General features: G+C 47.9%; 2 protein-coding genes across 7 annotated transcripts; both read right to left on the reverse strand.

The window, feature by feature from the left end:
* Window positions 1-232: 232 nt before the first annotated feature.
* On the reverse strand, window positions 233-5,260 carry LOC117887063 (apovitellenin-1-like). Of its 6 annotated transcripts, none has more exons than XM_034789331.1 (4): window positions 5,164-5,260; window positions 3,609-3,710; window positions 2,169-2,328; window positions 233-681 (listed from the first exon to the last, which is right to left on the reverse strand). In XM_034789331.1, exons 2-4 carry the CDS (start codon window positions 3,667-3,669, stop codon window positions 573-575), a joined length of 330 nt encoding a protein of 109 aa, XP_034645222.1. In that variant the 5' UTR covers window positions 3,670-3,710; window positions 5,164-5,260; the 3' UTR covers window positions 233-572. The 6 variants fall into 6 exon arrangements, with proteins under 6 accessions (XP_034645222.1, XP_034645196.1, XP_034645216.1 ...); XM_034789305.1 differs by having other exon boundaries at window positions 2,169-2,331; XM_034789325.1 differs by having other exon boundaries at window positions 3,609-3,741; window positions 5,164-5,220.
* A 659-nt stretch (window positions 5,261-5,919) lies between these two features.
* On the reverse strand, window positions 5,920-27,336 carry ILDR1 (immunoglobulin like domain containing receptor 1). The gene is made up of 8 exons (XM_034789293.1): window positions 26,929-27,336; window positions 22,212-22,382; window positions 20,628-20,777; window positions 19,598-19,717; window positions 19,296-19,442; window positions 15,552-15,683; window positions 12,384-13,213; window positions 5,920-11,350 (listed from the first exon to the last, which is right to left on the reverse strand). Exons 1-8 carry the CDS (start codon window positions 26,981-26,983, stop codon window positions 11,309-11,311), a joined length of 1,647 nt encoding a protein of 548 aa, XP_034645184.1. The 5' UTR covers window positions 26,984-27,336; the 3' UTR covers window positions 5,920-11,308.

Here is a 27,336-nt window from a genome sequence, read left to right on the forward strand (position 1 = left end):
GCTACCAAGTGCCCCCAAAAGACTACACCACAGGTCAGGTGACCCCCTACGAGGAAGGTGGTGAGGGGAAGTGTCTGATTTTGGTTACACTTGTCTGGCTGATGCTTAGTATCACTGACAACAGTTGAGCCTTATCACTTCCCTTACATCATATCCGCTCTCACACCAGCAGAACAAGATGTTATAAAACCACCACCCACTTAAACATTTAATGCAAAGGAGGAAACAACTGAACTATAAACACATCCAAAACTTTATTGGGGTGAGGTGGAAGGTCAAGTGACCCAATTGTTGAAGGAGAAATTGGCTTTCAAGATTCAACTACAGAATCTGTCTTCCTTCTATTCCCTTTCCCACATCCAGCAGCTACTTTGATAGTGCCTTTCCTCCCTCTCCCCCTCCCTGCCCAGGGAGACAGGTTCTCCAATCTTTGAAGATGGTATTCCCACCCCTTCTAGTGACATCATCAGGGACAACAATTCTATGGTAGTAGCTGATCTCAGTCCATAAGGAGAGGGAACACTGCACATTCTAATTACTTATGTCAAGCGGCCTTGTGACTTGTCTCAATTCTACTGCTGGGCTGGGGCTTCCTCTTTCTTCTTCCACAGACCTGTTAATTTTTCCATCAGCTGTTCTGCCAGCACACTGATTTTAGAGGTCTCCTTCATCAGGAAGTTCCTGTAGGAGACAGTAACACATCAGTAAGGTACATGTCTGGGTGGGGTACCCGCTGTTTCTATTTTCATAGGGCTGCCACTCTCATATATTTGCCTGTGGGACAAATTAGTCCTGGCAAATGAGTCCATTAATATGGCTGTGGGACTCTTGAACTGCCCTATAGGGATTCAACTCAGGAGGCAAGGTAGGTGTGTGGCTGTGAGTAGCAATATGGAACTGTGTATCCCCCAGGTGTGCACACTTCTTGTTTCTGCCTGCCATCATCCGTTACCTGGGGAAGAGATATTTACCACCGGAACCACCCCTGCTTTCCTTGTCAAAAATTTCAATTTTTCATTTGAAAACTGAAAAATTCTGCCCAACCCCCTGATTTTTCTCATTTTGACAAAAAGTCAAAATTTTCCAGGGGGAAGGAGAGATAACAAGGTTAGTTCTAGAGCAGGGGCAGGCAAACTTTTTGGCCTGAGGACTGCATCGGGTTTCAGAAATTGTATGGAGGGCCGGTTAGGGGAGGGGGTCGTGGCCTGGCCCCCACCTCCTATCTGCCCCCCGCCCCCCGGGACTCCTGTCCCATCCAACACCCCCTTTTCCCTGATGCCCCCCCCCGGAACCCCTGCCCCATCCACACACTCCTGCTCCCTGTCCCTTGACCACCCCCGGACCCCCACCCCTGACTGCCACCCACTACCCCATCCAACTCTTCCTCTTATTCTTGACTGTCCCCCGGGAATCCCTGCCCCATCCAACCCCCCTCCTCCTTCCTGACTGCCCCTCCAGGACCCCTGTCCCCATTCAACCCCCTGTTCCGCCCCCGACCCCCATCTACACCCCTGCCCCCTGACCACCACCCCGAACTCTCCTGGCCTCTATCCAGCCCCCCCTGCTCTGTGCCCCCTTACCGCGCTGCCTGGAGCACCGGTGACTGGTGGCACTACAGCCGTGCTGCCCAGCTGGAGACAGGCCACGCCGCCACTGCCGCCATCACGCATCTCAGAGCACCGGGTCAGGCCAGGCTCTGCAGCTGCGCTGCCCCAGGAGCTCACAGCCCTGCTGCCCAGAGCATTGCGCCGGTGGGGAGCGAGCAGCTGAGGCTGCAGAGGAGGGGGGACAGCAGAGGAGGGGCCAGGGGCCAGCCTCCTGGGCCAGGAGCTCTGGGGCCGGGCAGGACGGTCCTGCGGGCCGGATGTAGCTTGCGGGCCATAGTTTGCCCACCTCTGTTCTAGAGTCACTCTTAGAACAGAGATTTTCTGATTCCGTTTCTTCTGCTTTAAGCACTTGATTACATTTCTTGGTCTAAGTAGGAAGGACTGACCAAGGGGGGGGGGCGGGGGGGAGGAGAAATATGCTTTGGTACATGGGTTTCATAATGTTTACTCTATGATGGGTGGTTCTTTTTGTTATCCCAAAGATCTCTCTGTATGGAAATGTAGTTAATCCTCCCCATTTCCTCACAAGCCACCCCAGGAATAGAGGAAACCTTTTCATACCTGATCTCAAGGATTACTGGAGTCTGAACAGCTTCTGCCAAGAACTGACCAGCTTTAGGGGACACTTTGTTCACAGATTCGTACATGTAAAATGCAATTGAATCCGGTATGATCAGCCAGTCACGACGGACGTGTCTCTTTGAGATTGCCTTAGCACCCACTTCTGGGGAGGAGGAAGAGAATATTAATCATCTTTAATGACCATTTTCCATGATAGCACTGAGCTCTCCCAAGAGGTGCAGTGGAAAGAGACCAGCTGGAAGACTGTAGCAGGATTCAAAGTCTCCCCAGAATTCAAAGGCCAGTGTCCAAGTGTAGGATCCACACACTAGAACAGAAGTGGGCAAACTACGGCAAACTACATCCTGCCCAGTCCCTGAGCTCCTGGCCTGGGAGCTAGTTCCCAGCCCCTCCCCTGCTGTCTCCCCTCCCTTGCAGCCTCAGCTTGCTCGCTCCGCCGCCGGCGCAGTGCTCTGGGAAGTGGAGCTGTGAGCTCCTGGGGCAGCGCAGCTGCAGAGCCCGGCCTGACCCAGTGCTCTGTGCTGCATGGTGGTGGAGTGGCCCATCTCCAGCTGGGCGACGCGGCTGTAGCACTGCCAGTGCTCCAGGCAGCGCGGTAAGGGGGCACGGAGCGGGGGGGGGGTTGGATAGAGGGCAGGGGAGTTTGGGGTGGTGGGCAGGGGACTGGGGTGTGGATAGGGCTCGGGGGGGGGGGAAGAACAGGAGGTTGAATGGGGGCAGGGGTCCTGGGAGGGAAGTCAGGAAGGAGGGGGGGTTGGATGGGGTGGCAAGGGGCAGGAGTTCTTGGGGCAGTCAGGGGACAGGGAGAAGGGGTGGTTGGATGGGGCAGGGGTCCCGGGGGAGCCATCAGAAATGAGAGGAGGGGTTGGATGGGGTGGTGGGGATCCGGGGGCGGTCAGGGGACAGGGAGCGGGGGTGTGTGGATGGGGAAGGGTTCCTGGGGGTGGGGCATCAGGGAACGGGGGGGTTGGATGAGGCAGGAGTCCTGGGGGGGCAGATAGGAGGTGGGGGCCGGGCCACGACCCCCTCCCCAACCGGCCTGCCATACAATTTCCGAAACCCGATGCGGCCCTCAGGCCAAAAAGTTTGCCCGCCCCTGCTCTAGAACACTGGTTCTAGGCTACAAACCTTCAGTCTCTACATGTTGCAGAAACTTAAACAGCACAGCCAGCATTCTCATACCTGTGAATGCAGTGGGACTTAGACAGCAGAACACAATGCTAAGATACTCCCCACTAAGCCGTGTGTGTGGGAGGATGTGCTAGTAACTGGCTTCACACTCCCAGTCACAATGAAAATTCATGCACTCTACTCTCTACCTAATCCTAGTTCATGGCTGGGATAGACTTGTGCAAAGCAGGTTAAGTGCATATAAAGCTGAGGAATATCCCCGCCAGCCTGAAGGGTTTTAAGACTTACCAGAGAGACTGGTGCCGAGGAGCAGAATCAGAGCCACCGCCAAAGCCCTGGACTGAAGCATGGTTTGCAGCACAAGCTCAATGCAGTACCCTCAGAAACCAGCTGGAGGCACAATTAAACACTTTGATACTGACTAGAGAAGAACAGTGTACCCTGAATTAACAACAGGCAACAAGTCAAAGAGAGACATCAAGATCATTCTTGCATTATATCCTTTACCTCCTTAAAAGATGAGGACATCCAATGCAAAAAGCTAATACAGTGTTATTTCACCAGTGTGGTACCATGAATATGCATAATTAGTAAGAACATCCAAGCGTACATTAGCTATGTTAAAGCAAAAATGCTTTATCCTATATAAGAGTTAATTCACATGCTTCACGGTAAAGCCAACCACTAACCTGACACAGGGGTCAGAAAGACACTTCCCCCATGGGCAGGTTGCTTCTTAAATTGTACACTATATTCCTGCACCTTCCTCTAAAACATCTGGTCCTGTCTACTGTTGGCCATAGGATACTGAACCAGATGGCCTGAACTGATCTGTTATTTGTATTCCTATGGTTGAGAAATGACCTGCCTGGGCGTCCAAGAGTTTCTCTTGGCATGTTCATGCTGGGGATAATTAAGAGCAAAAACATTGTTTATGCAGTTAACGCTCTAAGCACAAATCCTGCTTTGTTCTCATCCAAGCTTCTTTCTCTGGACATTATTTTCTGCTTGGTCAAGTGAAAAGTTAATATGAGGCCAAGCCATGGGGGTAAAATTAAATAAGCTTTTAAAACACAGTGGATTTCAAAGGGCACATGCTGGAAGATAACTCGAAAGTTAACATGCTTTGATTTAAATTAAGTTACAACATCTCTAGTCAAATCAAATCATTTCAGTGCTAGGACTTCCCATGGCAGGGAAGGCTGCTGGGCTGCCAAGTCTGAGGGTTTTGCTAACCTAACACCAGGTGGCTACCAGCGGATTCTCACCGTTAGCTTGCATACCTAAGGCTGCTTCTCTCCACAGCACCTTCCTAGTCCACATTAGAAGCTATGCTGCCGATGGCAACCAGACAGCTGCTGGTTACTAGCTATCACTTTGACAGCTATTGCTTAGGTAGCTTCCTCTCTGTTAGTCCTGGAGCCACATTCACTCCTACGGACCTAAGGTAGAATATGCATCCATGTGGTCATGAAGGGGTAGGGAATCTCTCCTCTTTAAAGCCTAGAGCTCCGCTGGTGGAGGCTGCTTGGGAAAAGCACTGAATCAGCACACCTCTTCCTGCATTGGCACTACCCAGCTTTTGGAAATGTGCCAGCTGACTCCAGGTCCCTAGTGGGAACAGGGATTGCAGATGGTTTTTGCCAATGCACCCCCATCCCAGGGAGCATTACTGCCTTGGGGTGGTGGGCTACCAACCTGAGTGAATCCAGCCCTTGGTCTGTAAGAAGAAATGAGGTAGAAACAGCCTCCCTGTTCTACTCCCTCCTGTACATTCCATATAGACACCAATCAGTTACAAGCTTCGCACAGCTGGAAACAGCAGATGGAATGTTGCTCTTACCTCGCTCTCTCTCTCACTGGCAGAGGCAGGGGTAGAAGTGTGCCTGAAACACAAGCACTTACACAAAGTTAATATAGAGATAGCAAGTGGGTCAGAGGTCATGCTTGGCTTCACATTGGCTCTTTCACAACAAGGGTCAGATGAGTGGGATGGGCAGGAGGTGCAGAGTCCCAAGTCCTGCTCGGAGTGGGATTTGGTAATAAAGGGTCAGTCCAGCTGAGACTAGATCCTGAGCCTTTAGCTAGTGTTTGCTTCATACCCTACCCCCCATTCCCACTGAGCACCTATGCAAACAGCAGCTATATTCTCCTCTTCTTACACTATGTATTTTTGTATTTCTAATGAAAAGTCAGTTTTCATTTAATTTCATTTCATTTCTCTATGAGCGGAGGGGTGAAAACATTATCTATTATCTTTTCTTCTCTCACATGTGGAAAAAGCAAAGAGTTCATTTAAAAACAAGACCCAATTAATAAGCACATCATAGTACTATTTACCTCTGTTGTCACTTATAAGCTCAAAGCGGTTTACAACCAGAGGATAAGTATCATTATCTCATTTGACAGACAGTGAGGGAAACTGAGACAGAGGGATTTGTAAAGTGACTTGATTAAGGTCCTGTAATTCTGTCAAAATTATTTCTTGATGGAGATTGCGTTTTAAACAAAAGCAAAGCCCTTGTCCTCAAAGTATGGATTTCATTGGGAATTTGGCACCTCAATACGAGTAATGGGAAAATATTTGTGGATCGGGGTCTAAGTGTCTGCTTTCCTTGAAAAATTTCAATTTTTCATTTGAAAACTGAAAAATTCTGACCAACCCCCTGATTTTTCTCATTTTGACAAAAAGTCAAAATTTTCCAGGGGGAAGGAGAGAACATGGTCCAAGCAGCTAGTTCTAGGAACAAAGATTTTCTGATTCCGTTTCTTCTGCTTTAAGCACTTGATTACATTTCTTGGTCTAAGTAGGAAGGACAGACCACAGATACAAATGGCTAGAAGTTCTCATTTATTTTAATTATACATTTGACAATCACTCAAAAACCAAAACATACAAACATCCGTTACCATCTGGCTTTTCATTGTACAGCTGGCACAGTGGAATGACATTGTAGAAAAATAGTACAAGGCACATTGTAGAGATTAAACGAGATGCAGAACTACAAAAGGGCTTGTCTTCACTGCAGCATTAGCTCAAGATAATTTGAATGTTGCCCCTAACTTGACTCCCACGCACGTGCAAAAATCTCTACCTCAGGTTAACTGGTGCATTAAACTCAAGTTAGCTGGTCCCTTGGAGGTGTAGGTAGAAGCTCAAGTGCTGCTGGGTCTAATAATGCAATCGAGACATAGCTACACTGTACTGCTAACACAAACACTCTGTGCTGTTTGAGGGTTATTTTGCTGTGTGGCCCTCTCACTTGAGCTGAGTGAGCTCTGCAGTAAAGACAAGCTGTAAGATTGTTCCTGGGCCTTTTTGCACTCTTGGTTATGGGTTGCGCGATTGCCAACAGTCTATGTGATTGTTTACTTTGCTTGAACAACTCAGCAGTTACACAAAAAGCAGCCTCTCGGCCTCCAGTCCTGGAATGGTGCCTACCTACTGCAGTGTTAGGAGCTCTGCAAATGCATAAGAGAGCCAGGCACATGGGTCCATTCTTGTTCAGTGAGAACAGAAGATTTTATACCACTCATGGCTCTATAGCAATGAGTGGAAAGCAGTTGCCAGGATCAATATCTGCCTGCCCTGCAGGCCAGGAGAGCTTGCAATGGGAGGTTCACGCATACTCATTACCCACAAGAAAGAGTCTCGTTACAGCAGAATCACTTTGTACCCACTTCATCTCTATTGATACAGGAATTTTCTTGTGTGCAAGGGATATTCCTTTGACTGTGCAACACGATCCACAGAGACTAGAACTGAATCAGCAACTGGAAATGAATTTATACAGTTCACCTCCTATACACAAGCTCATTGACTTATGAAGTTGTTTGCTCTTTGTAATTATTTGAAACTTTTTGTGCAAACAAACTGCAGTCTGTGGATTTCTCGGACTCCATTTTGTGCAAGTATGAGTATTTATTATTTGAACTGCATGTTTTGTTATCTAAACCACATAGTATTGTTTCCAGTCCCCGACTGGATAATCTAAACTACTACTGTCCACCATTTAATCACAAAATTAAATGTTTCAGCTACAGGTTTGAAATTAGTTGTCCCAAAAACATACATAGAAGCAGAATTTAGCTCATGTGAATGTTATCAAAAAGTGAAAAATAGGGGCCCAAACATTGTCAAAACCAGAATGAATGAACTATTCACAAATAAATAATTTCTTCATCTCTACTACAGAGCTGGTAGGGAAAGGGAAGAAGAGAGCTCACTTTCTCGGTGTTAGGCCAAAAGCCCCAAGCTGTGTCAGTAATACAATCATACAGTTCTGGCAGTCATCACCAAATAGCACATAGTTACATGTAACCTTCATGTTCTTTTTCCACAGACTACGTCTACACTTAAAATGCTACTACAACACAGCTGCATGACTGTAGTGCTTGAGTGTGGACACTTACTACAGCAATAGAAGGGATTCTCGCATTGCTCAAGTCTAGGTAAGCTACTCCCTCTCGGAGAGGTAGATAGGAGTGTGAAAAATCCACACTCCTGAGAGACATAGTTAAGATGACCTAAACCTTGCTGTAGACAGCTAGGTAAACAGAAGAATTTTGTTGTCCTAGCTGTCTACAGCAAGGTTTAGGTCATCTTAACTATGACTCTCAGGAGTGTGGATTTTTCACACTCCTGAGAGACGTAGTTATGCTGATGCAACTTTTCAGTTTAGGAAAGCCCTTAGCATGTGAACAAGTTTTGCCTCTTGGGAAGACATGCTGTGTTAGGCTGGGGTTATAGAAGACTGTGTGTAGAGGCAGCTTTGGGGGAAAGAAGCAGCTGCGCAAAAAGCAGTTTACTATGTGCCTTGGGCTCTTATTAGAATCAGTTCATGGGGTGCAGTTGCTCCTTGGGAGCCGGGCACTGCTCTGGGCTGAGAGAGTAGGAAGAAGAGAAGCTGTTTGATCATCTCATTTCAGAATTAGGGTGCATGTAGATAAAGCAAGTTACACTGAATATATCCAGAATCCGTATTATTGATTTTTCCTCCCTGGGAAGTCAACCTGCTCAGCCCCAGACATCTGCTTCTGCAGAGGGGCACTGCTGAGTACCAGGACTGGTCTAGATGGGGAACTTACAAAGGCATAGCTACAGCTTTAAGGGGTGTGAAAAATCCATATCCCTGAGCGACATAGCTGTGCTGACTTACTCCCCAGTGTAGACAGTGCTAGGTTGACAAAAGACTTGTTGGGGAGGTGGATTACCTATGCCAATGAGAGAACCCTCCTGACGCAGTGTAGACAGCGGCAACACCGCAGTGTTCCAGCTGGGCCACTGTAGTGGTTTAAGTGTAGACGTACCCTCAGAATGGGATACTGATGCGGGAAGAAGGGGCAACAATGCTATTCTTTAATATCAATTCAGTTGTCCACCAACTCTTCTTAACTAATACAAAATCATTAGCCAACCACACACAGAGAGAAATGTATTAAAACCATCAGAATTACACAAGTACCACTACCACCAACATATCATTAAAATCTCATCTTTAAATAAAAATTTTCACAGATCCATCCAAGGGAGCCGGATTCCACAGAGCAATTGTCTCTCTTTTCCATGGGGAATGGAGCCCTCATCCTTACATTCTGGTTGCTGCAATGTCAGGGCTAGCTCACAATGGAAATACAGAAAATTCTTCTCTAACATAAAATTAGGCAGTCCCTGCCGTGTCCCTCACAGGTCTCCAGATGAACTTGATTCCACAGATGTGCAGCCGTGGAACAGACCCAGACACAATACGAGACCTGGGAGCATCATCCTCAAGTTCTGTATGGAGCCAGCTATTCCAGGTGTGGGGCACGGGTGACGTAGTCGTCCATACAAGTGATACATCCCCCAATCCAGAGAAGAGGTGAGTTTGTTAGTCTCCTGCAGTACAGCCTGGTTCTTGATCTCAAGCTTTTAGCTCTAATAGTCCCTGTTTCAATCCCTGCTGTGCTGGCCAAGATGATGGTGATTACATAAGATGTTCCATCAGCTGTTGGCATTGGTCTCCAACTCTTTCAGGATAATCCAGAAAAAAAAACCTCTTATAGAACAATAAGAGGGAGCTGGATGTTCATCCTTCGCCCTCAGTTTGAGAGAAGAACTAAGAAATGGCACTAGTTCCCAGGGAATTGTGGGAATTTGACTCCTTTCACAGTGGCCGTAGGTTACCAGACAGCCTTTCAGAATCCACTCGCAGCCACTGCTTCAGGCAGCAGAGCTGGGAACTGTGGGACAGTACACCCAGAGAAAGCACTGCTACCATGATGTTGTAGTACTGCCGAAGTGTGAGCAAAGGGAAAAACCACAAACACAAAGAACACACCTAGTGTGGCAACACCACTCCATTGATACTTGCACCAGTGCTATCCAGGAGTTCTTTTATCTGGCCTACACACAGCCCCAGGGAGGGAGAAAAAGCACTTTATATGAATTCCAGAGAGAGGTTCCCCACAAGAGTGCAAGAAAGGGTCATTTTCAAAATCACTCCTGTAAGCTAGTTTCCCAAAGGAAGTGGCAGGCACTCCACTGACAGTTTTAATTTTAAAATGTCCTGTAGAGAGCAATCCTGTGCCAACTGGGAAATGGACTGGATGAAGTAAGAATAGGTCTTGACCAACCTTTAGGTGTTGCGAATTACAAAATAATATACAAGCCATTCCCAAAGCTCCACACAAAGAGCTGAACCCTACTGTCAGCAGTTCACAAAGTGCCTTTAGAAAGCAGCTTTACCATGGTGATCAGAAGGCTCTTATCTCAACATCCAGAGAAAAGGATTCTTTTGTCTCGTTTTTGCAACACAGCCAAGAAAAAACAGACTGACCTGCTATTCTGCCTATTGCAATTGGTTTCCAAAGGAAATTCTCTCTTTGCTTTTAGTTACAGGGTAATTTATAGGCAGGCACCTTAATCCAATAGTAACCAAACCACAGATCTGTTGAGCAACAAGTTTAGGAAAAATGCAATGTTCAGGGTAAAGATCAGCTCCCTAATAGCATGTTAGGAGGGCAATAGCAAAGCAGGGGACAAGACTTGTCTTCTAGAGCCCATTTTCCCCATAAGCACCTCAGGAGGACAGAGGCCAAGAAGGAAAGCAGAGCACGTGAGATGTTCTGGAAAGGGTTGATTCCTTAAAAAAAAATACCTACAGAGGTCATCATTTTTGGAGGTGATAGGGTATCACCAAGCTCCCACTGACTTAAAACGAGCATGAGCTTGGTAACTTTGAAAATCAGGCCACTGTTGCCAAGATGGCAGTTACCCATAGCTCAGCCCCCGAAAACAGCATCAACCTATGATAACAGAACCTTGTAGATTAGTACTTTGAACTCATGAATACACTAGAGTCTGGGTCAAATGGCCAGGCAGAGCCTCTCCATGTCCTTATTAAGGTATGTGTCAATATAAACTGGAATTGGCAATTTTGAGGCGTTTTTCCAAGCACAGAAGTTGCTGTGCGCTCTTGTAGAGAGTGCATGTAGATCCGCGTGTGCACGTAGCATTCTGACGCTTCCTTTACTGCACAGTATTGTTTGCTTGACTGTTTCATCTAGGGCTGTACGACAGAAACTCACTGAGGCAAAAGGAAACAACCACTTGTTAGTCACAGTGAACACTCTAATGTTTGGTGCTGAATCTCAGGGCCACATGCACAACATTTGGAGATATTCGAAGTCAGAGAGGGAGGACATACTATTTGTTCAGTGTCACCAGAAGCTCTACTCTCAAAGGGACCATGTTCCACAATCAGGGTCTGTTTGAAACCAAAGTCTCTAGAGTAAGGAAGGAATAAGAAGGTTTTCAGATGTTATAAAGCCACTGAACTCCTGGCCCCCTTCGCACAGATTCATCACTGGTCTCCACTACATTTTATTTTATCCAGTTGTTGCAGGTCTCCTGCAGTCAGAAATAGCCGTCCCAAATTACACACTGGGAGGGCAAAAGGGAGCCCCAAAGCAGAACCACTGGGAGTTTCGGTCCTTCCACCATGGTGTTAAATGACCATACTTTTCCCACTGCGGGAACTTCCTTTTTCCTGCAGGAAAAAATAAAAAAAGAGAATCACAAGTGTGGGGATAACATAGAAAGCATGTCTCCCTACCCCACTCTGTAGCAAAGCAGCAAGGACCTTTGTACCAGCAACAGAGTTCGAACTGGACCCAGGTTTCCCTTAGAGAAACCTATCTTTGTAGCTCTGACAGGAGAGGGGAGAGAGGAGGGGAATACCACATTGCTGTGGGGCATGACCCCTTTGACAAGAGTCCTCTGTTTTAAGATCCTACATCTGAGAGACTTGGAGGTCACTTGTTTCCCCACACCTCCTAAAAATTGGGATGTATTAAAAAAAAAAAAAAAAAAAAAAAAAGTCAGGGGATACAGGGGGTGGGCTGGATAAGGTTGGGAATTGGATATGAAGCCTTTTGCCCCTGCATTGCCAGTTTAAATACTGCCTCAGGTTGATAGCTCCCAAAAATTGTTCTCAGCTAATCCCTGTTCAATGTGAAGCAAGTTCAGTTCTCAGTCCAGGTATGTGCAGTAGAATTGGCACTAACTGCTCAGCACCTCTGAAAATCGGGCCACTAGTTTAGGAACCTAAATATGGACTTAGGTGCCTAACTTTAGGTGCTCAAGTCTGAATGTTTTGGCCATATTAGATACAGGTATTTATAAAGGTATATTTTGCTCCTTACAAAATTATTGTTAATTTTCTTAAATAGCAGAGACTTATAGAAGTAACATGCCAATTGAAATTTTTAAAAAATGGAACTAATCAAAATTAAAAAAAAACCCAACACCCCTGTGCCCTGGGGCGACAGACACCCCTTCCCAAGGCTGTGCGTCAGAGGAACAATTTGATACCCCTCCTACCCTGACACACCATAACTATGCTGTGTGAGCACGCAATGTGGGAGAATTCAGCACCTCCCTCAACCAAGCTGTGTGGGACGTTTTGCACCTAACCCCTGCCTTGACATGCATCAGACTCCAGCATGCATTTGACACCCATTCTCCCACACACAGAGGGGCTAACCGTTCTCATCAGAGAGCAGTCAGGGACTCTGACTCACCGACTGCTGTCCCACGCTGCTTCTGTGTCTGCTGTCCTTAGCTGGGATGATTTCCAGTGAGCGGTAACTGGGCGGCTTGTCTTCTGGCCAGCCTGGGGAGCGACGGTGGCGTTGCCTATTGTTCCCCTGGAAGCGATCATGCTCTTCTGCCGAGCTCCACGACTCTCGCCGTGCCGGAGGAGAGTAGCTGCGATGCTGCCGCTCCCGCTGCTCCGAACTGCTGCCTTTTCTATTGGAGCGTTGATACTTTTGCCTCTCCAAAGGCTGCTCCCTGAGGTCGAAGCGGCGGCCCGAGCGCTCCCTAGCCTCCTGAGGGTAGAAGATGTCACCATACCTACTGCGGTCTGGCCGGCGCATGGGCGAAACATCCCGCCTGGAACTCCGGTGCCTGCCATCATAGCTGCCCTCCCCCTGCCTCTGAGGCGGCTGGTCTCGTCCCTTGTCCCAGGATTCCCGATCGAAGCTGGAGTGAGAATCTCCATCCAAGGGCTGGCGTCTTCTCCAGTCCTCCCTCTCATCCTCTATTGTGGAGCCCCAGGGTCCTGCGGCATGGCCAGCTCGCTGCAGGTGTGACAAGTTACTGCTCCTCTGAGAGGATGGGATGAGCTCAGTGATGGGAGGCAGCTGGATTACCCTGCGCTCCACAACCTCCGAGCTCAGGGAGGAAAGCACGCTGGGATGCTGGTTGGCCCCAAAGTGGTGGGAGGGTAGCAGGGGCTGGGATAGGTTGAGGTTCTGGATCTCAGACTCCAGATAGTCCAGGATGTTGTTTTTGGGGGGCAGCTGGCCCTGTGAATGCACCAGTGGGAGGCTGCTCTGCAGAGAGACATCTAAGGATAGGAGACCAGGGAGAGCAGCAGTCAGGGGGAGGCAATAAGGAGACATCTCCCTCCCTGCTAATGAGCAAATTGATTCTCCTGAGTCAAAAAGGAGCCCAACTAAGCTACCGGATACCTTCTCCCCTCTCTGCCTGTTAGGCAAAGGGGCCCCTGCAAAGCCATCCAGCCCCCACACCACATGCAGCAAGGACCGAAGCCAAGCTAGTAATAGGCTGGCGTGTTTTGGGGAACTTAGAGGTGATAAGTCACAGGGTCATCCAGCAAACCAGGAATGTCAGTTCAGGAGGTATTCTTCTAATTTATCTGCTTGAAAAAGAACAAACTGTTCTGTGTGGCTGGGACACCAGTTCATTTCCCTGCCAACTTCGTCAAAAGCCAAGTGTAAATTCACATGCAAAAAAACTTTGTGAAGCTGGAGTTGATTCATATTTGTGACCTTAATACTATGAAGAAAAACAAGTACTATGAAGATTAGCATAAAGAGTAGTAAACTAATGAACTGTAATATAAGGGAAAACTTAAGAGCAACAGTGTCGAGAAGTACGAAAATACACAGACTTATGGTATTCCAAACAATCTTAACTCTGCCCGTCCTCTGCCAGCACGAACTTTCCTAACAGACATGTGTCATAGATAAGTGTCAGAGTACCACATCTTAAATCATGCCAGCCTTGGTGGCTCAGTCTCAAACTCATTTACTTACAGACAGAATGAGTATAATGCCTTGTCTACACTTACCAGGGGATCGACGCGCGGCGATTGATCCATCGGCGGTCGATTTAGCAGGTCTAGTGAAGACCCGCCAAATCAACCACAGATTGCTCTCCCATCGACTCCTGTACTCTACCTGAACGAGAAGCACAAGGGGGGTTGACGGGAGAGCATCACCAGTCGACATCGCATAGCGTGTACCCCACAGTAAGTAGATCTAAGTACGTCGACTTCAGCTATGTTATTCACATAGCTGAAGTTGCGTAACTTAGATCGACCTCCCCCAGCCATGTAGACAAAGCCAAGATGTACAGTTTGGCCAGGAAAATGGGGCTTAAGATGTGAGCAGCTATAGGAGTTAACTGGCTGGCTGTACAAAGAGAGCATGCACAGAAGCATGGTGGGCAAGATCAGTGTTGTGGAAGCAGAGGAAGGGGATGCAATACATGACAGTTCATTAGCAAGAGTCAGGCTAACTGTAACCCTGATAACGCGAGATTTGTAGAAGCGAGGATTGTGTGAGGCGGGTGAGAAAGAACTGTGTAAGAAGTCATTATGACCTGGTATAGATAAGGTGTAGAAGACCTTGTGTAGATAAGGTATAGAAAATATTGTATGTTGGCAAGAGTCAAAACAAGTGAGGAAATGAGATATCAAGATGGCCTATGTATAAACAAAATGCAACTGTTGCTCATTATTGTCTGTAACAAAAGGTATAAATGCTTGCTGTAATTGTTTACCTGTTGAGAGACCTGCTTAGCTCTCTCCCTCTGCGCAATTGTGAGAATTAATAAAGCATCTGACTTGCTATACCTAAACAAATAGTGAGAACTCTGTTTTTCTCCGACAGTTAGTTGTAAGAGATCACCGGTTAGGAGGTCTTCCAGCAATAAGCATATAAGCAGTTTATAATATGTCCTGAAATCACAGGAGCTAAATCTGAAGAAGCATGCTGTGCAGCTGTCAGGACAGTATTACAAAACTTGTTTCAAGTTGATGGCGAACAAGGGCAGAGTTAAAGTTGTTTGGTAAAACATCATGCTGCATTTCCTTATTTTCCAGTGTTTGCGTTTTTAAAGTTTTCCTATAAGAAATCCTACTCTGGTTTGCTAATCTTCATCTCTGTACAACAGTCTTAACTTTTTCCTTAAGTTATTGATACTCATTTACAACTTTGACTACTTTTTTGAGGGGGAGGGGGAGTGGGTAGGAGACGAGAGGGCCTGGAAATGGACATAAGGAACCAATAACAGGGAAGAATTAAGTTCAACGTGAATCCTCCCTTGTTTCTTTGTTAGATGTAATAGAGGTATTGAGGACCGTTTGTCCTCAATCATTTATACAGACTGGTGGCAGCATAAATAAATAGCCTTCTACTCATTTTGTGTCAGTTTTGACTATAAGGAGTTGACTATGAACAGCATAACCCCTGTAGCACCCTCTCCAGGGCAGAGAGACTGGATCCCCTCTTACCCCACAGTACAATATAACTGAGTCATGGTAGGAACATCTCATCACCACTGTGGCTGAGGAAGCACAGCCAAGTTACTAGACCCCAAGGAGTTACCAGACTCAAGTGCCTGCCTTACTTTCCCTGCACGGATACCCAAGGGCTCACCTTTTTGCAGCAATGGGTTCAGTTGGTAAGAAGAGAGTTGGGAGTTCCTGTCACCTCCCACGTAGAACGGATGGTGTGTCATCCATGGCATAAGTGTCCGAGCCTGCTTCATGAACCGATGTCGTTCCAGGGCTAGGCAAGAAGAGACACAGTTACAGCATCTCTGCTCAGGGACACTACCTGCCCAGCGCTCTTTATACAAACTTTGCTTGGTATATGGCAGCATGTGGGCATGAGCAAAAGAGAATTACTGGAGATCACCCACATGAAGGGCTCTCTTTGGCTTGGGGCAAAGTTGAAACAGAGCCAGAGAGGATCCAGCGTAATGAGCATGACCCAGGAAAGAAGAGAAGGTCTAGAGCAGTTGCTAGAAATGGAAACAGAGGAATTCTGCTGGGGTGCAAAACCATCTAAGGCAGATGGGAAAGAGTTCCCTTGTGAGGTATGGTTCTGTTATGTACTGCACCTTTTAATGTAAAAGGTCCACCTGTTTTTTCACTAGGGGCAGGGTTGTGAAGCAGTCCAAGATGGAGATTTGCACACAGTGAGAGAGGCACTTTACTTCCTTCTTCCTCTTAATCCCTCTTTAACTTCTCCATTCCCCATCATTGCTGACAACACTTCCAACCTCATTTTTGCCCAGAATTATGGCTGGTTTGATGATGGGGAGTCACAGTAAACTCCTTGCTCTCTTTTGCTCCATCCACGCAGACTGTCCAAATCATTTCCGTTTCATCTTCTACAATGTATCTCTGTGACAGGGCAGAGCGGCTCCGCACTGGCGCAGCAGGGGTTAACCCTTCCTTCCTGGCAGAGGAAGCCCCGCCCGGAAGCCCTGCTGGGCATGCTCCAACTGGAGGCTAGGTATAAAAGCCTGCAAAGCTGCTCAGTTGGGGCTGACCACCGGAGGAGAAGGACACACACAGCCAGCTCCTGAGGAGGGACAGCCCACGCTCCAGGAGCCAGCCTAGCCAGCCCGCACCCTGCATCCCAGACGGAGGACCCGCTGGAGGGGGATGGATCGGAACCCATGTCTCCGGAGGAGACCATGACATTGAAGGTAGGAAGTGACCCAGGGGAACTTTAGGGACAAGCCGTGTAAGAGCCTGGTGTGCTGTGGCCGGATCCCCGCCGAGCCAACAGCAAGGGGAAGCCTGCCATTAGGAGAGCCCTGGGTTGGGACCTGGTGGAGAGGGAGGGCCCGGGTCCCCCTATGCCTCTGGCTGTTGGGCCACACTACCCTGCTACTGAGGGCGAGATGACAGATGGGACACCACCAGGAGGGGGCGCTCTGCTGGACAGAGCTAATTCCCAGAGACAACCAGTAGGAGGCGCCAGGTGGTGAGTCCCAACCCCGTCACAATCTCCAAAGCCATCCCTTCCTCTGTGCTCAGAGCGAAGGCACTCTATCCTGCTCTGTCCAGCTCCTGTCTGGATTACACCAACCTCTTTCTCTCTGGCTGATCCAACACCTGTACAGTATTGTACCCTTCCAATCGATGCACAGTATCGCTGCTAAAAATATCTTCCTTGCTCACTAGTTTGACCATGTCATCCCCAACTTTGAATTTCTCCCCTCCCAAATTTAAACTTCTTGTTCTCACGCTGAAAGTGCTACAAACTTGGCTCTGGTCTACTCCACTGATCTTTCCTCTCATTGTATTCCCCCTGCCACTCCAACTCCTGTGCACCATCAAAGATGCCAGCCTCAAAATTCTTTTCACCTTCTCCCACTCCATACTGCCTCCGATATGTGGAATGCTCCCCCCATATCTGTTTGCCAACCACCACACACTCCCCATGCAAGTCCCTCCTGAAGACTTGCCTCTTCTATGGACACCCATAAGAAGTGAGTCCACACACAAATAATTGTGTCTCTTCTGTCCTCACCAGCGTAGGGCAGAGTAAGCTCTCTGGGGCAGGGAATTTCTTCATTTTGCCTTAATCTAACAACTCACTTAGAGTGAAAACACCTGTTTGTTCTTTGTGTATTGCGGCAGCGAAGGAAAAAAAGACAGACCTGATTTCGGCGGCACATCCGCGGCAGCTCAGAGGAGGAGAGGGAATGAAGGACCTGCCACCGAATTACCGCCGAAGACCTCGACGTGCTGCCCCAAGAATGGACGGAGTGCCGCCCCTTTTTATTGGCCGCCCCAGGCACCTGCTTCCTTCGCTGGTGCCTGGAACCAGCCCTGAATATGACTCTCTACATGCCCAAGCAGTACCTCCCATGTCTACACCGGGACTTTTAGTAGGAGCCTTTTCTCACCAAAGGGAAAGGCTGTGGCTGTGAGGAGTCAGCAGGGAAAAGCTCTGGCAGCTCCCCTCTGCCATAGCTTTTCACTGACATGTGGTTACACACCCCAGTGTGGCTGCAACCTGTTTACACTGTGGCATGTAGCTACAGGTACCCTACACGCCACTGGTGTGCATTTTAGACATATCCTAAGAGATTCAAAAATCCAGGTCCTTAACCTTTACCTGGACATCAGTGGCAGCTTTTCTTGCTTCAGATGGTGTGGGCTGCCCTCTAGTGGCCTAAGCGAATAAAGATACTGTATGTGTGGGGATGTCTGTCTAAAGAGCTGTGTTCTTCTGCCTGTAATGGGACAGTCCGTTTTTCCATATAACGTCCTGTTATCCCAGGAACTTATTTTGAGATGCCTCTAGCATCCCATTCTTTGTTTGCTTTGGAAGGAGACAAGTAGCTTTCTGGATGCTTAATAATAATAAAAGACCAAAAGGAATTGGGTCAGGGAGCAATGGAGCAGAGCAACAGCTGTAAGGACCTCTGAAAAGAGGCAGAAAAGGAAGAATTGCTTGGAGGGTTTCTACTCACATAAATCCCAGCATGCAGTCGAGGGAAAAGTGCAGAAGAATGGAGAGGACTGGAGAAGAGCACAAATTACAATCGAGGAATCAGAGAAAGAAGAAGGAGGAGCAAACAAAAAAAGTTGACCCCTGCCCCTGGCCACCCTCTGCAGCCCAACCTGGACCAAACCTACATGGTGCTGCAACCCCCTGTGCCAGGTTGCAATGCCTGGAGCAGGGATCCAGACCCTGCCCTGTGGGACAGGAGCCATGCTTCAGGTGGTAGTGTGGGAGGTCAAACCCACAACATGAGGGCTTGCTCTCCAAACACACGACCCCTCCCGCCCCAGGGCCTCCCCTCCACACTCAAGCAGAAGTGTCTGTTTGTCTAAGGCCCAGAGATGGGATAATCTGGCCTTAGTTGTAAACTGTAGCAGTTTAGAGCTAGCCATAGTGACACAAAAATTCAGCTTTTATAAAGCTACTTTTTGGAGCAGAACCACACTTTAAGGATTGTAGCTCTGTCAATGAACCTAAGGACAGGGTCTCTACCATGACTCCTGGGACAAGACAGTCCCTGCCTACCTCAGCTGCTGCAGTAGAAGAACTGCAGTGGGATAGGGAAGAAATGACACTGAGCTAGCCATGTGAGGAAAATGGTGGAAGGGGGGAGGAGAGAGATCCGAGATCGGGGTTGCTTCCTTTGGACCTGGGACAGAGAGCGAGGGAGGGAGGGGATGGGGACCATGTTTTCTAGACTCCAATCTCTCATTTTATAAATGTTGTTCTGAGGGTAACATTAGCCAGAGAAATGTCACAGGCTAGCTTGCTACTAAAAAGCCCTGCTTTCCCCATACATTGAGTGATACGAGACATGTTCCGTATCTGTGGATGCTATAGTACGTTGGATATACATGCCCATTTTTGCCTCACCTTCCTCATTGCAGCAGCAGCGGGTTGGGCAGCAGGCACAGCGGACATGGCAGCAGCAGTGTTGGGGGCAGCACTGGCACCAGCACACCCCGATCAGTATGAGGAGGAGGAGAGCACCAAGAACGATGAAGATCACCGTGAGCCAATCTAAGGGGGAGGAGGAGGAGAGGAATTAAGAGATCCCGATTGTATGTTGCTGCAGGTAGATACTGAGCACCTCTCAGAGACTTTGAGGTGAGAGAGAAAAGAGAATGGCAGGAGAGATTTACAGGTGGGTGGAAAAACAGAGTGCTAGCACTTACGCAGAACAACGAGCTTAACCTCTTTGTCTGGGTCGCCTGCAGTGTCTCCTGGAGACTCAACAGCACAGTAGTAGACTCCATGGTCCCACCACATCACCTCATTGATCACAAGGTCTGCCCCTAGGGAAGAAAAACACACAGTGACTAGAGGGCACTTTGGGACTGGCACTGCTCTCAGACCCTAGTGTAACAAATTCCTGTGCTACTGATCACAGACAGGTGCTGCACCACCCCCCCTTCCTCTCTTGGGAAGCTAGACCCCTGGTTTTTCCATCAGCAAAATATACAGGACTGCCACTTGAGCTAACCAAGAGCTCCCTCTGTCAGTTGCAGCAGCAGGTCCCTTATCCCTTTTGTGGGCTCAGCCACTGGAAGGTAGACTTACTTACAAATAGTACACTACATCACCCTGTCCTCTGCAAAAAACGATGAAACCTTTACACTGTACACACCCCTCTATCTTTCATTTCTTTCTATCCTCCTAATAAGGAGTCAGCCTATTATTTTTCCAGAGGAAAAATCAGTCAGCCACATCAAAGCATGTTATTGCACAATAAGAAAAATATCCCTAGGATTTATCATATCAGATTGAATCCAATATCACACCTCCTGTCCACATCAGGTCAGATGCATTAAGTCTGGTATCCCGCCCCCTGATCACACCACATCATTCCATCAAGTCCAGTAACCCAAGTCTGGCTGTAGCTACTACCTTGCTTCAGAGGAAAGTGAACTCCATATAATGCACCTGGTCACTTGCCACATATGGTGCAGAATTCCTTCCTAACCCCTGTGGTGCTCAGGTTGTGTGAGAGCATGAAATCCAAGTGCCCTTATCTCAGCTTTAGCTTGTGGAACTGTAAACATCCTCCAGTGGTGACATTCACAGGAATCTGGCTGCAGGCCTTGCTCATAGTGTCTGTAAGTCACAGATAGAGTTGACCAGATTCATGTTTTGTGAAGCGGGGGCAGGCAGAATGTTGGATCGTTATTGGATTCATGTCCTTTTTCCTCCCCAGTGGTCACTTACGGTTCTGGATGGTGATCTTGCGCTGTCTGTACTCTATGCCTAGCACAGGCTCGTTCTGTCCACGTCTCTGAATGACGATGCGCACCACCCGCTGGTTGTCATTACAGTCATTGGATGGGTCCTGGCCAAGAGCTAACCCAGCCTGGTAGGCTACAAATAAGCCATTAAACACAACTTAGATGACAGCAAGGATTTGAGTCAAGCCCTGATCTGAAACCCCAAATGCTATCACCTCAGAAAGGGTAGGGAGTCCCTTACAAGGGATTAACCACACAATTTGTCAGTATCTGGGTGTGAGTGAATATGTGATTATACAAAGTAAAGTGTGTTGAGTCTTTAAGACAAAGCATACTGCAAAACAGGGAGGACAAAATCGTTTACGGAGGTAGAAAGTGAATGAGGCGGAGAGACTTTGAGAATGCAGAAGCTGCAGAGGAGAAGGCTCTTGCTGCCACAGTAATGAAGATGGACGAGAGGAGCAGAAAGGAGACCAGTTCTCAGTGTGTAGAGGGAACCACGAGGTGACCAGAGATATGCAGTCCATGGGACAAGCGGAACCTAAATCTCAACCATTTAAAAAATAAATTTGCTTCTTAAATAGAGTTTTGAGGTGAATAGAGTTGTACGGATTGGCTCCCTTTTCCTCAACTTTTCCATGATGCTTGTCTTGTGAATGGGGAAAAGGACTGTGTCTTTCTGTGTATGTGTGTCCACATACACAGAACGAGTCTAGCACGTTGTAGGCACTAATGGAATATAGTATCCGGAGATGGACAGTGGATCCAGTGGAATTATTAGAGGATGAGGGGGAATGTGATTTATTCCCGAGAGCAAGCTAGCAGCATAATCCTCAATTTCCAGGTGTCTGGTGAGCTGAAACTTGGGGAGGCATATGGAAGGGAGGTAAATCAGATATACATACAATCACCAACCTTAATCCTCTTTAAGCCCTAACAGGTATTCCCTTGTAATCACATCGAGGGGAGGAGGAGGAGAGTGGATGTTAAAGGTTTGCTGTTCTGCATGTCCGTAAAGTCAGTCCAAAGGACCACACACAAGATACTTAATCAAGAGAGGCCATCACAGGCACTAGTACACTATGGCTCATGCCCCCCAAAAGTAGGCGTTTGCTCCATTTCCTCCAATCCCCTTAAATTATAATACCTGGTCACTGCCGGCCAGCTGTGACCATGCGGACCTTCATTCCTGACCCCATGGAGGCAGGAGATCTCAGCTATAAAGTCTGTTTGCTGCCCATTGTCACTGCTTGCAGGGCCTTCGCTTCTGATCACACAAAGGCAGAGCTCGGGGTTCCATGCACACCAGTGATGATGTGATGAGGAGGAGGAGGAGGATGGGCTGCTATTGGCTAGAACTTCTATAGGAGATGGAATATTAAATCTTTCACTCCCCTCAGGGACAATCCCTGCCACAAGTTTCCCCAGCCCAGAGCCTGCAGGAAATGCCACCATACTGTTTGGTTTGCGGGCAACAGAGGGTCAAAGGCTTGCCCTCCCCGTAATGAGTCTCCCTCCTTCCTCCCCATTGTAGAGGCTTCCCAGGGAGGGGGAGTAGAGCACTCACAGGCAGAGTAGTAGTCAAAGATGGGGTCCTTGCAGAAGGATTTGAAGCGCCATGTCACCACTACATCCTGCAGTTGTGCTGAAGTGCTGTAGTCACACTTGAGGATCACAGAAGCAAATAAGGTGGTGTATCGCTCAATATCCTGCACTATCACAAGCAGGGAGAGGCAGCCTGCAGGAGAGAACACAAGAGGCACCAGCCAGTGGGAATGGATGTTGTGTAAGAGCTGCCATTCGGCAGTAGCAGCACCGCCACCTTGCCCTTCTATAGCAACTTTCACTCCTAGCCTTTCACAAGTGCTACACTAAGGGAAGGCTCAAAATCCTTCAAGTAAAGTATTTTACAGATAAGGAAACTTGCCCAGGGTCACACAGAGAGTCAGTAGCAAAGCCAGGATAAGAACTCAGAGGTTCTAATTCCCAGTCCTCATCTCTGACCCATAGCATACACATTAGTCCATCTAGTCTGGTTTCCTGTCAGACAATGGCCAGGACCGATTGCTACAAAGAATGCAATATGCATCCTAAAAAAGTATTTCTATGCATCATTATTCCATGGGAAGAAAATGTCATCCTGAGCCAGCATAGTAACCACAGAATCATAGAAATATAGGAGTAGAAGGGACCTCAAGAGGCATCTAGTCCTGTCTCCACACTGTGTCCTGAAGCACAAGTAGGAGCTCTTAGGCCTGGTCTACACTATAGTTAAGCTGCCCTGCATCAACCTACGTCGACCTAACTATGTAAATGTCTACACTGAAATCTGGCTCCCGCCAACGTAACTGCCCCCCTAAGCCAACTTAATAACTCCATGTCCACAAGAGGCATAGAGTCAAGGTCAATGTAGTTACGTCAATGCAATGTCAGTGTAGAGTCCGCATTTTACTGGCTTTCAGGAGCTGTCCGACAATGCCCCATGCCGACAGTACAATCAATGCAAGTGCTCCTGGTGAGGACATGCACCACCGACACAAGGAGCAAAGTGTAGCTATGCACAAGCGATGTAATTACTGTGGTTGCTATATGCAGACGTAAATTAGCATGGCCTTAGACTTGTTTGCCTAATGAGCATACCATCTGTGGTTCTACACATTCATATAAACATCAATTTTTTTAATCATTCTAAGCTATTTGCCCCAATAATATCTGGCACTAAATGGGATATAAAAGGATGATACTGCCATACTTCACTGCAACAGGAAAGTTAATAAAGGCAGCCCACTTATCAGTTCAGAACAATTCACAGCACTTCTTTTTAATAGGGTATAATTTTGACTTTCCTCATCTCATTCATTTCATCCATATAGCTAATCCTTACTAGTCTGTGGCATTTTACATCCCAAACAACTACATCTACTGAGTACATTTTTAAAGGTTTCAATAAACAGTACATTAGCTCAGTCACACCCCAGCATTCCCTTATCAAGGGTAAATAAGATAACACAAAAGGGTGTGCTTTTCATTAATAACCACAAAGATATCACCAGCACCTTTAGATAACCCAATACGAACACTGCTGAAGGGGAGAGTAGCCCACACAGGATATGTGGCAAGGGTGGGATGAAATGGGTTTAGGGAGAGTTTTTCAAAGGCAAAGGTACCTAACTGCCCTAACTCCAGCAGAAAATCATTGTGAGCTAGCAATCTAACTTCCATTGCATCTTTGAAGAGCTCCTCCATAATCCCATACTGCCGATGTTCTCACTGTAAACCCATCTCCCAGTCTTTTGGGCAGCGAAGACATTGCTACACCTGGCAAAATCTTGAGCTGATTAGTCCCTTAGAGGCTCAGGGGCATATCTCCTTTAAAGTTCAAATCAAAGCAACACAGCATCCCATTCCCATAAACTATTTCTAACAGTGTCTCTCAGGCAGGAATAAAATAGTACCTAGAATTCATATAGTGCATTTTATCTGTGGACCTCGAAGCTCTTTACAAAGATGGGTCAATGTCATTACCTCCATTTTACAGAGGGGGATACTGAAGCACAAAGGTAAGTAGCCTGGTTTTCAAAGATGCAAGAAGTTCCCATGGAAATAAATAGGACTTGCAAGTGCTCTGCACTTCTGAAACATTGAGTTAACAGATTCAAAGGTTACACAGTTAGTTGCAGAGCTAGATAAAGAATCCCTTGACTTTATAGGCCAGTGAATAGGGTATTGGAGTTGCTTTCTCTCCCTGCCTGGAAGAGAGCATCAGACTGAACACTTGCTAGATTTTTAGATACTGAAGCCTCAGATCTCATATTCATTGGTGAAATGGCACTGCCCTTGATGACTGGTGAAATCAAATGAAGAACACTTGGTCTTAATTCTGACCAAGTTAATCAGCGTTTACCTCCAAGAGGGGAAACTGTCACCCTAAAATATGTGATAATTTAGGTTGGGGTCGGCAACCTTTCAGAAGTGGTTTGCGGAGTCTTCATTTAATTACTCTAATTTAAGGTTTCGCGTGCCAGTAATACATTTTAACGTTTTTAGAAGGTCTCTTTCTATAAATCTACAATATATAACTAAACTATAGTTGTATGTAAAGTAAATAAGGTTTTTTAAATGTTTAAGAAGCTTTGTTTAAAATTAAATTAAAATGCAGAGCACCCTGGACCGGTGGCCAGGACCCGGGCAGTGTGAGTGCCACTGAAAATCAGCTCGTGGGCCACCTTTCGCACGCATGCCATAGATTGCCTCCCCCTGGTTTAGGTCATTTTCAAGAAGCCATTACTGGGCACAAATGAACTTGCAGACTAACTCCCTGTCTATAACTTTTCATCCTAGCTAAAGTTACTGGGAAGTTAATGCCACACCACTTCCAGCAGCATCTGACCTCTATGAAAATTCTGTATCAGTCCTAGTCAGGCTTCGGAGGTGGATATGGCAGGGAGACAGCAATGATTGCACTGGTTGATCCATCTCCTTACAGCCATATACCCAGGCCAAATGTCCATGCTGATATTGATAGAAGTACTGGCTGATTTCAACAGAGAGTTAGCCACAGGATACTACTAGTTCACCCACAAGAACTACTAGGGGTTGATGGGCTAGTCTACACTATAATTGCTACAGCAGTACCGATGTAGCTGTGCCATTGTTGCGCTGCTAGCGTAGATGCTCTACGCCAATGGGAGACAGTTCTCCCATCAGCATAATTATTCCACCTCCCTGAGTGGTACCTATGTTGGCAAGAAAGGTTCTTCCACTGACATAGCGCTGTCCACTCTGGCGCTTAAGTCAGCTTAACTTATGTTGTTCGGTGGGTGTGTGGCTTTTCCACACCCCTGAGCAACTTAAGTTATATCAAAGTACACCTTTACCCCAATACAACGTTGTTCTCGGGAACCAAAAAAATCTTACCGCATTATAGGTGAAACCGCATTATATCGAACTTGCTTTGATCCACCGGAGTGCGCAGCCCCCGAGTGCTGCTTTACCACGTTATATCCAAATTCATGTTATATCGGGTCATGTTATATCGGAGTAGAGGTGTAAGTGCTAGTGTGTACAAGCCCTAAGAAGGCTTCATTCATTCCTTTCAGATAGGTTGGAGATGGTCACAATGAACACCCTTTCTTCCCAAAGGTCTGATCTCATCTCTTCTTCTGTTGTCTTTTGGTAACCACTCTGACTTTTTGCCTATCACTTAAAATCTATCTTTATAGTTAATAAATCTGTTTGGTTTGAAGCATGTCAGAGACTCCCCTTGGGATAACAAGCCTGGTACATATCAATTTCTTTGTTAAATTGACAAACTCAGATAAGCTTGCAGTGTCCAGCCGGCATAACCGGACACTGCAAGACGGAGATTCCTAGGGTTTTGTCTGGGGCCAGAGACACTGGCTAGTGTCATTCGGTTGCACAATCCAAGGAGCAGATCACTGGTCCAGATAATACCAGGGGAACATCCCAATCATATAGCAGTGTCTCTCTCAGACAAGACAATCAATGAGTGCACACAACTCCGTATTTTGCTCTGTACACTGGCTCCCTCTGAATACAGGATCTTTGTTAAGATCATGAGGCCATCTTTGAATCACCCAGTGACTGTCCAGCAACCCACCAAGAATGCTACAGTCAATACGTCCAGCCAGCAGGAAGGCTGGGAGCAGTGATTTCTCAAAAGAGCCCTGCCTGTTGAAGCCTCTTTTTCCTGGATGTCTGGCCATCTTTACAGCACTGTCACCCTTTGTGAAACCACAAGGGAGGCTGCAAAGCAGCCCAGCCCCATTCACCCCTTCTCCCGGGGAACTCACCCCCCTCCCACCACAAGGGATTTTAGGGACAAGGCTGCTGCCTGCTTGCAGGGGGCATGTAGATGGCAAAGCACCCAGGCTAGTCACTGAGCCCCAGCATCTTCCTCTCTCCCCTCACCCCCCATGTGGTTGCCCAGCTCAGCTGGGGAAGAGCCCAGCTTTCCCTTCTCCAGGGCTGCATGAACCCCAGCCCGGAGGGGAGCAGGGCCCCCAGGGAGGAGACCCCTGCCCTAGAACTGCTCCAGGAAAGGGGGGGAGCAAGAGTCCAAGTACTTTGGGGGTGGGGGGAAATCAGAGACCCCGCGGCCGGGGAGGGCTCCGCTAACGAGCCGCCGCCGCCCCCCTCCCGGGGCCCTTCTTGGACATGGCGCAGCCCCTTTCTAAGGGGCCCAGAGGACTCGGGGCGGGCCCCTGTGCGGCCGCGCCTCCCGCTGAGCCAGACCCGGCTGCAGCCCGCTCCCCCCGACTCACCTATGGGGAGCCAGGTGAGGACCAGCCCCTGCAGCCACCGCCAGCTCCGGGCCATGGCGCCGCCGCCCTCTGCTTGGAGCCTTCCCCCGAGGGTCACCGCGACGGCCCCGGCCACCCCAGCGCTCCGCCTCGCTCCCCCACACCCACCTGTGCCGCCTTCCTCCTCCGCCCCACTGCCCTCTGCGGTTCCCTCCCCTGGGGAACTGACCGCCCTTCCCCCACTGCCTTCCTCCTCCACCTGCTGTTCCTGTTCCTTTCCCTTCCTCTAACCGCTGCCATACACTAGCCCTACAGGTGCCGATCCCTCCCCGCTCCCTGGTCAAACCCCTCCTCTTCTCTCTCTCTCATTGCCACCTGCCTTCCCTCACAAACAAACCAGAGTCACTCCCCCTGCCTGACAGCCAGGGG

This window comes from Trachemys scripta, chromosome 1, assembly GCF_013100865.1.
Source record: "Trachemys scripta elegans isolate TJP31775 chromosome 1, CAS_Tse_1.0, whole genome shotgun sequence".
Lineage (NCBI taxonomy): Eukaryota > Metazoa > Chordata > Testudines > Emydidae > Trachemys > Trachemys scripta.